We start from the raw sequence: 12,321 nt of genomic DNA, 5'->3' as shown, positions 1-12,321 counted from the left end.
CAAATGGCGCACTTTACTTTTTACTGTTTTTGTGTAATGTCAAACCGTCTGTGTGTAGTTCAAACCATATTTATGTAATGTTAATTAATATAAAATAACGTTGTACAGTCATGGTAAAAAGGTATCACTAAAACATTTTGTTTCCTGCATTTATCAGGACGTTGTTTTTTGTGGGCACAGCTTATTTTTCACAAACTTTTCCCTTTTGTCTTTGTGGTCTTAATAAATGGCATGGTGGGATGTAGACTTTGAGATTTCATGCACTTAGCGTTCGATAACGAGTACAACTGAGTGTCTGGAAAAGATCAGATAATTTCTGGTTTTTCTGTGTGAAAACCCAAAATTTGATAGAGAATGGAGGCTGATTTTACCAAAGATCACTTTTCATATTTACATAAACACTTTGTAGAATTATGAAGCAACATGCCGGTTGACTCATCAAAACCACTTACGTTTTACTGTTTTCTACAAAAAGTAACAGTTATACCGCAATTTTCTGCTCTTACTGATTGGAGGAGAACGATTTATAATAAGTAACTGTTTTTCTTTTACAGGGAGTATCTTGGCAGACAGCTGCAGTCCTCTGACCAACAGCAGGCTCCGGCTGTGGCAGCCCGGAGCTGAACTCTTCATCTGCATTCGTGTTTTTGTGTTGTTGCGTGGATGAGTTTAGAACTGCACTGTAATCCGCTTTCCTGTAATAAATGAGTTAAAAGCTCCACCTTTGTGCTTCCCTCGTCTGGCCGCGCCTCACGTGATCCTCCATGTGAACTGATTTCGCCGTTTGATGTTGTGACCTCAGCTTAGTGATGTGTGGTGACTGTCTGTGATGTACAAAACTGCAAGATATTTAAGTCTGACTTGTAAAACATTCGATGAATTCCAATAAAGACGTTTACTTGATTTAGATGTGTTGAAACTTTGTGTTTAAAGCCATGAAACATATTTAATATATAGGAGAGACATAAACGTGTTTGGAAACTTATCTGTGATCATAAGCTATGTTTAAAACTCAAACAAGATTTTTTTGTCAAATTTGCAACCCTTAAAGTTGGTTTAAAATAACAGAGTAGTCTAAAACAGCTTGCACATTAAATGTGCCATTTCCAATTAATTTTCACCAGCAAAAGTAACTCGACATAAACTTATTTTGAATACATACATGTGTATTTAATATACTGGCAGAATTAACTAGTGGTCATGAATCTTATACAACTATCAAGTCTTTTGCTTCCAAACTGTTGATCAAAAAACTGACTTTGACGGGTCCCTTTGATTTTCGGTCCAACACCTCTCACTGTCTGACTTTCTCAAATAAAATGAGACCTGGGTCACCCAGCCCTTTAAAGGACACCTTCTGGAAATGATGCTCTGTTCACTCATCACTTCCAACTCAATCTGATCTTTCAATGGCCAGCTACACTTTAGAGTCACTTACAATAACATGACAGTGAGCTGCTTTCCAAAGCTGCCAGAGTTGCAAGTATTGCATGGTGGGATCTGAACGTCTTTTAAATAATTTTAATAAGAGGTTGACTTTCACTGTGTGAGGATTATTTCTATTAATCCCAAGCTACATTTTGGTTAATCCAAACTGTTAATAGATGTCAAATGTGAATTTCTAAAACATTCAGAGTGAAGTTTGGGCTTTTTTTAGGAGAATATATGTGCACAGTTATTAGGCAGCTAATATTTTGCTGCATTATTACTCAGCTAAATGAAACTCATTTTCCCATTTCATCTTTTGATTTTCATCAGACACCTCTCAACTTTCCAATTAATATTTTGGACATTTGGTCACTAGTTTTAAAAAAACTAGTTACCAATATAGCAACCTTTTTTTTTATTTATATTGATGATAAGCCTTCCTTTCATGGAGTCTGTCAGTTTGAAAGTATGCCTGAAAATTATGAAAGGTGAACTACTTACTTGCCTAAAAACTATACACACAGTGTTGTCCTATTTTCATCATCTGTACTGTTTTCTTGTCAAAGTTTACCAGCAAAAGGTCAACATGTTATACCTCTGTCAGGTCTGCAAATCTAACTAACAGCTGCAGGTAATTGGTTTTTCATGACAAAACATTCAGTACCATCAGCACCTCGACTTAAAGATACCTTTAACTGCAGACTATTGAATTTAGGTGTTCAAAACACTTGTATGGTTCCTGGCTTACAAAGTTCAGCACTGAGGCATGGTGTTTGCTTCCACAAGCATTTTGTCAAAGAATAAGTCTTTCTAAGGCGCTCAGTGATTTCCAGAACAAAGAAGGAGGCGCATGGAGTGCAGAGGTCACCTACTTTTGGCAAAGTCAGTTGTAACTGACCTAGCTTAACATGGCCATTCATATATTGTTCAAAACCAACGTGTAGAGAGCCTCATGGTATTTGATATTATTGCTAAGTGGCTGCATCGACGCCTTGGATCACAAACTGCTCTGCAAAACGTCTCTGGAGTAGTGGAGGCATATCCGCTGAATTCACAAATATTGCCCCTTAATGTGAAAATTGGGTGGAGGAGTTTGGGTTTGGGAGATGCCACGAGTGCATTGTGTCATAATGTCTGGTACAGAGTGAGGATAGCATCGGGCTGTTTTTTTTGTTAATTATGAGGATTTTCTGCTTGCATTAAATGAAAACACATTTAAGATCAAAATATTACAACAAGCCAATAAATCTTTTAATACAGAAATGTGAGCTAAATGAAACGTTTTTCCATAGATGCGTAAAGGTTGTACTTTCAAAAAGTACTTGTGATTTTCCAAACTCATGGGATTCTCATGGACTAAGTACCAAGCATGGATTTTTCATCTCTTTAAAGTAATAATCAAATATGACAAAAACTGTGACATAGTACTGATTTTATATTTCACACCCTTCATCACAAAATAAACATACGCTGCATACATGTGAAAAGATTTGACGTTTCATATAACGTGCTTACTTTCTTCAGTGTAGACACGAGGAAAACCTTGCTAACATGCCAAAAGTTTAGTATCTGTTGCGACAATCCATTTGATGTGAACAACAGCCTCTTATAACAGCTCTGAGATTATTTTGTGCTCTAACATCAGTTTCAATTGATGCATTAATTGGCATTTCCATCATTATTTGAATTAAATCCTAAGCATTTACTCTCTTATCTGACTTAGATTGAACATAAACTTTACAGAGCTTCTCTGTAATTATGTTGGATCATTCACCTGAACACAGCTGTGAGTTGCTTAGATGTGTTTACTTTTCTATGAAGGGAAATGTTACTGAAGGACTCAAGATTAGATTTAAATTAAGCTAAAGAAACAACACCAACAGCTGTTCTGCAACTCTAATAGTTTTGAGTGCTGAATTTCATGTTGTTTTCCTCTGTAATGAGTCCCTGACGAAGAAAACAAAATCCCATCTGTGTTTTAACCAGCTGGAATAATCACTTTGGTGTCTTGACAGAGCGTTCCCATGATCATTTCACAAAAATGTAAAAACTTACAATAACTTACAATAAATGTTTCATTTATGTCCAACTGGATCGGCAGAGAGACAGGTAAAACTAAAATGATGATATCTGATTCACAGATTATTTAAGATAAAAGAACAACAAAGATGCTCTAATTGTGATATGATGTATTTTTATATTATGTTGTGATAAATCAGTTTGAGGTTTTACAATGTGATTATTTCCATTTTTTTAATAATTTGTCAATTTCCAAGATAATTCTGACTTGATCTAACTGAACAAAAAAACATGCAAACTCAAATGTATGTATAAAGCTCTGGAAAATTTATCATTTTAAGAGACCGCTTAAAATGATCAGTTTAACTGATTTACTTTTTATAGGTAAAATATCCTACCAGAATCGTGCCAGAAGCCTGATGACGAATTAAAAAAACTGTGTGGTCAAGGTTCAACTTGCTAAAAGATATTTAACTATATTGGTGGGGGTGTATGTAAATTTAAATCTGCAAAACAAAAAAGACTTGGTTGCCTATTTTTGTGTTTGATATTAATTTAACATGTTTCCAAAAAAACAGTTTTGAATAAATAGTTTTAAAGCCCAAAATTAATGAGCTTCATGGCCATCTACAGCACAAACATGGATATCTTGGCAAGAAATTAAAATATAGATTGCCTAACATTTTTACTGAGGCCACACTGAAAATATTGGACACGCTTGACAAATATTTTCTCAAGTCAGTAAACAGAAAACGCACTACACATGAAGAAATTCTTTCATGCTGCTGTTTGGCTGCTTGAGCTGAATTTAAAACTTTCCACCCCCCCCAAAAAAACTAAATCAACAAACTGTAGTACTTGCCCTGAGGCAGCGGTGCACAAAGTCGGTCCTCGAGGGCCGGCATCCTTCATGTTTTAGTTCTCTCCCTGGTTTAACGCACCTGGATCCAATAAAGGCTCGTTAGAAGGCCTAAGAAGAACACTGACATGCTGAAAAGGTTGTTACTACCACCAGGGAGAGAACTAAAACATGCAGGATGCTGGCCCTCGAGGACTGACTTTGGGCACCCCTGCTATAAAAACTTCTACAAACCTCTCTGTTAGTATTTACAACAGATACTGTCTGCTTCAGCTGACAGGCCAGGCGGTCACACATCCTTTCTGGCACCCAGAGGAGATCTACTTCCATATGCCTTCACTGCTATGAAGTTAAACTCCACAAGGGAATGATTTGTTTCCCCAGCTCTCTATCCTCTGCAGAAACCAAACTATATTAATCAACATTTTTCAAATGCACACAGCTGTTTAAACTTTCCAACAGATACCTTCTTATTCCCCTGCGCGCTAGGTTTTGGCCTTGATAAACAAAGAGCGCCTATTCAACGCAAACGCCTACAATCTCTTGAGCATGTAACCAGTCCTTCATGTTTGTTAGGAGGCATTCAAATCAGGCTCTTCTTCGGAAACTCTGACGTACTCGTCCCTCGTGGTTTCGCGTCTGAAAGGTGCAGAGAACAAGGGATGAACGTAAAGTCAATATTTGTGTAGAGGCTCAGTGCCTCTGGCTGCAGTAGCTTGGCCTTGCCTTGCTCTCCAAACACTGTTTACTGTGGCTGGCACATTGTGATCCCAGTGCACGCTCACCTGCACCATCCGAGTGAACTCTGAACCTTGAGAAAAATGGTTCCTGCTCCCTACTGGCTTTTTTTATTATGCCACACACATTTCTCCCTAAGGCTGGAGGAGGAAGGATGTTTATGTGCTCAGTTGGTAGGACTCCCATGAAGCAGCGTCCTTCCTATGTTTCATTAGATTTTTCTTTCTAAAGACACTGTTCTGAATATTAGCAGGGATTTTTCTGGATCATGCATTCAAATTGCTCAGACTTGACATCCTCATCTGTCTGGTTTAGCTGAAGAAACCTATTGTTGCCTCGGTCTATCGATCAAATCCCTTTGCTCTTGTATCAGTGGGTCAGACCTTGTCCGTTCCCATAGCGACAATCAAAACAAGACTCTGCCGACAGCCACCCAGCACGGAGTTCCATTTAAGCCCCCATCGAAAGAGAATCGCATATGCACATGTGCCGTCCCTGCTTTGCTCCTCTGCCTGACAGTGACGTTGATGTCTGCTGCAGCAAAATGCAGATTTCCTCCAAGTCCTGCTGTGAAATCGGTGGTGTTGTGTGAAAACTGGAATTACTCTATTTGAGAAGCTTCTTTCCATATTGCTCATGGCCCAGGTGCCCAGTAATAACGTTCCTGCTGAGCTCTGTTTGCATGCTACAGGCTGCAGGGAATTACTCCTAAAGAAAACGGTCTGCGCCCAGCAAGCCACCATTGATGCAGAACTAGTAAAAAATGAATAGCTCTGGGTGGATTGTTTAAAGATTATGAGTGCGCTCACATCCCTGTCATTAGAAAGCAATGATACGGCTGCTTGTTTGTTTTATGCTAATTGGTTGCAGTGCTGTGTATTTTGTTTTTTAACTGACATTATTGAGCTGAAGTTAGTAGAACTCTTTTTGTGCCACAAAACACCTGGGTGGGTTAAACCTGAAAGAGGTGGTATTATGTACTTTCCAGGCATATTTTATAGCACAATCAAGTAGCTCTTACCTCCAGTTGTCATAAAAATGCTGTATATATCAAACATAACTTAAAACAAATTTGACACCTTGAAGTTGGCCTCTGTCTCTTTAAGAAACTCCTCTTTCTGACACTGTGTCTTCAGCATGTTATATTTCTCTTTTTGCCATTATAAACGTTCTTCGGGCTCAGTGGGTGTTTGCTGATTGCTGCTGCAGCTAGTTTGGAGGAGCAGTGTGGAATAGAGGTGGAAAAGGGGACTCTGTGAGGTGGAAGAATCAAAGCAACATTCCAGGTATTTTTTTGATCATAGAATAACATTATAACACAATAAAAAGTTCAAAAAAGTCATTTTTATACAATACCTCAGCCGTCCTTCGCTCCTCCCCTTTAGGATTGCAAAACCTATTTAACACCATGAGCAAACCTTTCTATGGGTTAGTCAACTCAAAGAGCTTTCATCTTTGGAGACTTGTGAAGCAGAATCATTTCTTATTTTCTTTTTTACGCCAGTCATAGCAATTCTTTGCAAAAGCAATTTCCCTGGTAAGCACGTTGCCTTTGGTGACTCAGTAGGACCAAACAAAGGCAGCTCAGTGGTACATCAGCGGGTTCTTGCAAACAACAAGTTACCAACTGCTTTGTTGGTTATACAAGATTCACACGCGTGTTGTGTCTTAAAAATTCACTTGTCTGCTGTGACGGAAGTTTTGAAATCCTAGATTTCTGAGAAAAACATTGTCCTTGTGTCAGGTAATATTCAGAGAGAAGCACCAGCCGTAGTTGCTCATACCTTTTTCAATGAGGCAACAGTGCTTATAACTTGCTCTATTGTACAGCTCGGTGACCGCTCTTCTTCATAGAATACTTTAAATGAGAACAGCTTTCTGTTCATTTAGATTTAATAAAACTACCTTGAAATAGCTAATAAAATATGTATTTTCTCCTTATTTGTCATGCTAAAATAAAACCAGTTAAGAGAAATGAGCTTATTTTAGGTCTGCTTCAATGTTCTCCTCTCTCTAGCTCAAAAAGAAAAACACTATAATTTTTCCGCCTTGCCACACTGCCTCTTGTATTTTCGAGTAGGCTACTTGTTCTAAAAGCAGATCTTGTTTTTTTTCTTTCAAATTTGCTGTAATCATTACACACTGAACCCACACGTACCGCTGGGACACTCGTCCTCAGATGTTTCGGTGAATGCCGTGCTTACAAGTAATAGGCCACGCTGACCAGCAGCTGGCTGTTATGCAATCGCAGCTGCATGGGACCTAACCGTTCTACTATTTTAACCCTCGTCTGAGACATTGATTAGGTGCAAAACTCTGCATCATTTCATGTAAGGCTTTTCTTCTATTGCTATACTCTGGACCAGGGGTGTCAAACTCCAGTCCTCAAGGGCCAGTGACCTGCAGTTTTTAGATGTGCCACAGGTACAAAACACTGGAATGAAATGGCTTAATTACCTCCTTCTTGTGCACAGTAAGATAAACATGTAGATAAGTTCTCCAGAGCCTTGCTAATGACCTAATTATTCTATTCAGGTGTGGTGCAGCAGAGGCACATCTAAAAGTTGCAGGGCAGTGGCCCTCCAGGACTGGAGTTTGACACCTGTGCTCTAGACATTTGTCATTTAGCATGCAAATTGTTTCTGATTATACATAAACTCTCTGATTCAGAGAAGAACATAGATAAAGAACAGACGTGTCAAAACTAGGCCTGTAACGATTAGCTATAAATCAATTAATCACATGATAAATGAAAATTGTTGACATAATCTTCATTTATCGACTTTATCGTTTCTTCCTACCTTTTTCTCTTTCTATTGATGACACTAGATGAAAAAGGCTGAACTCCGGTGCTCTCCACTCCTCCCTTCCTCATTTCCTTAGCGTAAGGGAGGACTGAACTATTGCATCCGGTAGTCGGATATGCCCATCTTCTCTATTTTAATCTAATGATTATTGAAGGGAAAGATAGTATACAGAGTTCATAATCTGTACTCTTTTGGTTGAATGTAGTTTTTATTTCCACGTTAGTTTTATGTTTTGTTTAGTTTTTATTCAAGTGCAGTTTTTTGCTAACAGTGACTGAGTCCATTTTAATTTTTCTTTTTGATTGTTTTGTTTATTTTGTTTACCAGTTCCAGTGTTAAGTGTTCTTTTGAAAATAAAGTGTATTTATTTTTGGCAGGATGTGCTTGCATTATCATGTCATTACCACTACATCATTTTAAAATGGTCTTCAGACAATACTATCATTTATTGCAACAATCTTTGAGACAATTAATCTCTCAGCAAAATTTGTTATCGTGACAGGCCTAGTCAAGACACAGAAAATGTTCTCCACCAATGTGTTCAAGGAGGTTTACATAAAAATGTGAACTGACCTGTGTGTACATCATAAACAACTCATTTATCAAGTGCTTGGTTTTGGTCCCATTTGTTTGATCCTCCGGTACTTTGGTGTGTTTGTCACAAACCGGTCGCCTCAGGAGTGTCCAGCGCTGCAGCTGAATTGTCCGAGAAAACGGTACGTGCCGATCACGACTTGGAAAAAAACAGAGAATCACACAGAGCTGAGGTGACCGGCCATCTGGACGCCTGGATGTGCAGGTGATGATCTCTGTGAGGCGGGACAGCGTCTGCATGCAAAGCTTCACCTAAGTGTCAGGTGGGGGACAGGCTGCTGCAACGACTGTGCCGTTCATACCTTTATATCTGATGACATATTGAGTAGAGGATCATCACACCAGAAATAACACATTGGAAGGTGTGACTGGCTCAGTTTATGTAAACATTAAATACAAGGAGGGGAACTGTAATATTTCTTGGTCTTTGTCTGAGAAAATTAACACTCATTTTAGAGCCAGGAAACTAATTGCTGCCATGCCTGCTTATTGATTCAGTATATCTGCTGCAGCAGAGAGAATTAAATCTGCATCAGATTGTTTTTGAAAGTAATGAAGTCAGTTTTACATTAAACATACAAACGAATTCCATGACCAGAGAACTGAACACTTTCTATAGTTTGCAGGAACTTTTATACAGTGTCTTGCCAACCAATTGAAGCTTACCTTGTAGAGATACAAGGACTATAATGCAGCCTATATTACAGCAAAATAGTTTAAATCCAAAATTTTGTGTTATAAAGTTCCAGTCAAAGTCCAAACCTAAATACGATTGGGGATGTGTGACGTAACATTCCAGTGTATAACTTTTACAAAAATGTGTTTTTTTATATATCTGTTTAAACTGTAAACATGTTGTTGTAACAGTGAAGTAGATAATCTGATAATCAAAAAATCTGTGAAAAGATCAACCTCCTCCACCTCTTCCCTGAGATACTATTGCCAAAGTATCTCATTATTGCCAAAGAAATGCTCCGCTTCCGGTCAAAAGCAGCCAGTCAGAGCAAGGAGGAGTATCTTAGTGCTGTCAATCAATCACGTGTATGCGCTGATGGAAAAATAACTAACATCCCAGGAAAACTGTTTTTCCACCATCATCCATGGCTATGCTAGCCTGTGCAGCCGTGGCAGGCTCTGCTGACAAGAAGAAGCGTAACAGAGAGTAAGGGGGATGATGTGAGAGACATGTACACAAGCCTGATTGACAGTGCTAAGACCCTCCTCCTGGCTGTTGTTACTTATTGTGATTTGTATCTCTGTAGTTAGCCCTGGGAACACTGCAAACAGATTTTCTGTCTTACACTATACTGTCATTATATGGTAACAGTTTTAACAAACATATTTAAAACCTTTTATTTTTAGTTTAAGTTACACACTGTGGCTTTAAGCTTCTCTTCTCCGACTCTTGCCATCCACTGTGACTGAACTTGAGATATTTTCAAAAGAAGAATGGGCAAAAACTTCAGAATCTAGACATCAATCAAATGGTGGTTTTACAAACTATCAATTCAACGGGCTGAATGCAGCAGTCTTTCTAAAACATGCATAACCGTAGTCCCCTTTTATCACCGCACAGACATGCATCGTCCACTGAGGATGCAGCTCTTGATGCCAAATACAAAGCACTCATTAAGGAAAACCTGCAGCGATCTGAGAGTTCAACAATAATGATTCACCTGTGAGCCCAGACAAAACAACCCCACAGGCCCTCCAGGTCTGTTATTGTCCTTGAGCTGGAGCAGCTTTGTGGAGCAGGTCACAGATTAACACCACCCTCCTCCCCAACAAACACGCATGCCTCTTCCTCTACTCCTCTGTTCAGTATGACAGGACTTAAAGGGATCCATCAGGATGGAGGAGGCAAATATGTATTACTGCAAGATTACAAAACCTTTAGCCACAGGCTGAAAAAGTTTCAAAACCTTTTTCAAAAAAAAAGTTTATTCTCAGCGATTTTGGATTCCTTGTTTTCAAGAGGTGAAGCATTTAATTTGGTAATGATGGGTTTAGAAGTGGAGGTGATTTAAAGCTAAAAAATAAAAGTAAAAACAAGCATGTTTATGAAACCTCTGTCTCCCCTTTCAAACGCTGATTGATTATTGATTGATTGTGATTATGCATCAGAAAATTCTGAATATAATTTGTTAACATTAGTGAAAAAAAACGTAGTTTTTGTAAATACACAGTCCTATCACGAAACAAATTTATTATGCTTATTTAAAGAAGCAATTTACCAATCTTCCCTCAGCTTGAACATTTGCACTTAACAAAAAGGAGTGCATTAAAATGCACACCTCCATCCCCTGTGAGTGCTACATCTCTAAAGAAATATAGAGGCTCTGCTAATGGTATAAAATAGTATACAATTTTGTTCTCCCAAATGGGTCCTGGGAAAGTGTTTTGAGCATTGTGCAGTTTTATAAAAATGGAACCAGGATGAGGTTTTATGTGAAGATTGTGTTTATATTTACTCTAAGACGTATATGCAACAGAGTGTGCTGCAGAGGCACTGAATGGCTGTGAATAAAGTATTTTTTTGGGGGGGGGGTTCTGGCTAAAAATGGAGATAATAGTGTAAAAGGACCATCTATCTCCCTCACTGAAGTATAAAATATACAGGCCCTTTTTCTGCATTACTCAACAGGCAGTTTAGAATCAGAATCCTCTTGTTACATAGTGATGAGGACAGACAGTCACACTCTTTTGTTGTTGTATAAATGTATACATTTTGTGTCATAATTTTTGAGAAACTGCATACATTGTGTGGGTATTATGTTTAATTTCTTAATTTCCCTAATGTAAAAATCAAAGGTTTTTATCAACTCAATGTGTTCAACCTACATGCTTTATATTTTAATAGTTAGTTGCTATTGAAGGTAATCAATATCATCTGACCAAAGATAGTGTTATCTTTGGTCAGATGATATATTGTTCTAGATTTGAATGTCAATGGTATTTTAGGTTTGTTTGTATCTGAAATGTCTTGCAAAGTTGTTCATACCGCTCTAAAGTTTTCACAGTTTGTCAAGTTGCAACCGCAAACTTCAATATATATTTACTGCTATTTGAAGTGATAGTGTGTAATTACAGTTGCCAGTGTTATGAGGTACACCTTTATCAACTTTTCCCATCTAAAGATAATTTTTTTAATAAATTTTTCTTAATAAATTAACTTGATTAAATGTTCAAGCAGCATTTTTGGTAAGACAGCATTTGTAGAACAGCAGTACTTTAGCACTGCTGTTCTACAACATGAATGTGCTTCATTCTAAATCATTCCAGCCCTGGTTGGATGTCTGTGATGTTGGAGGGTGAACCTCATGTTTTGATTGCTTTGCAGTATCTAACAGGTTTCCTTCCAGGATCGCCCTGTATTCTCATTCATCCTTCCCTTTGACTCTGTCTTGTTTCCCTATCCACTATCGCCACATGCTTGCTTAGAAGGAGGACTTGCTAAAATGTCAGTGACTCGATGGAATCAGCTGGAGTTCTTTAAAGGAGGAGTACAACATATTATCCAGGCACATAGTGTCTTTTCATAGCACAATCAAGGAACTATGTTACCTTCAGTTGTAATAAAAATGATGTATATATCTAAAACAACTTAAAAGACATTTGACTTACATCATAGCCACATCTGATCCCTTGAATGTGGCCTCTGTCTTTTTAAGAACTTATGACCATTTTCCCCTTCAGTCCATCACGACAACATTACTTCTCCATGCCGTCCATTTTTGCAGTTTATAATCGTTCTTATAGGAACATTGCCGTTTGTAAGCTCAGTAGATGCTTAGTTCCACCAGGTGTTTGCTAATTGGTGCTGCTGCCAGTCCGGTGAGGGGCGGGAGCTCAGGTGAACACTGAAGCTCCAAGACG

General features: G+C 38.3%; 1 protein-coding gene across 2 annotated transcripts in view; it reads left to right on the top strand.

Moving 5' to 3' along the window:
- Window positions 1–903, top strand: part of atp6v1h (ATPase H+ transporting V1 subunit H) — a 29,398-nt gene extending 28,495 nt beyond the window's left edge. For both annotated transcript variants that reach the window (XM_023335702.1, XM_023335701.1), the window contains one exon: window positions 555–903. In XM_023335702.1, the coding sequence (XP_023191470.1) occupies window positions 555–624 (70 nt within the window). In that variant the 3' untranslated portion in view covers window positions 625–903. The remainder of the gene's footprint in view (window positions 1–554) is intronic.
- The last annotated feature ends 11,418 nt before the right edge of the window (window positions 904–12,321 follow it).

This window comes from Xiphophorus maculatus, chromosome 6 (assembly GCF_002775205.1).
Source record: "Xiphophorus maculatus strain JP 163 A chromosome 6, X_maculatus-5.0-male, whole genome shotgun sequence".
NCBI classification, from domain to species: Eukaryota; Metazoa; Chordata; class Actinopteri; order Cyprinodontiformes; family Poeciliidae; genus Xiphophorus; species Xiphophorus maculatus.
The sequence above is the reverse complement of the archived record's forward strand: the minus strand, read 5'-3'. Positions and strand labels throughout refer to the sequence as shown.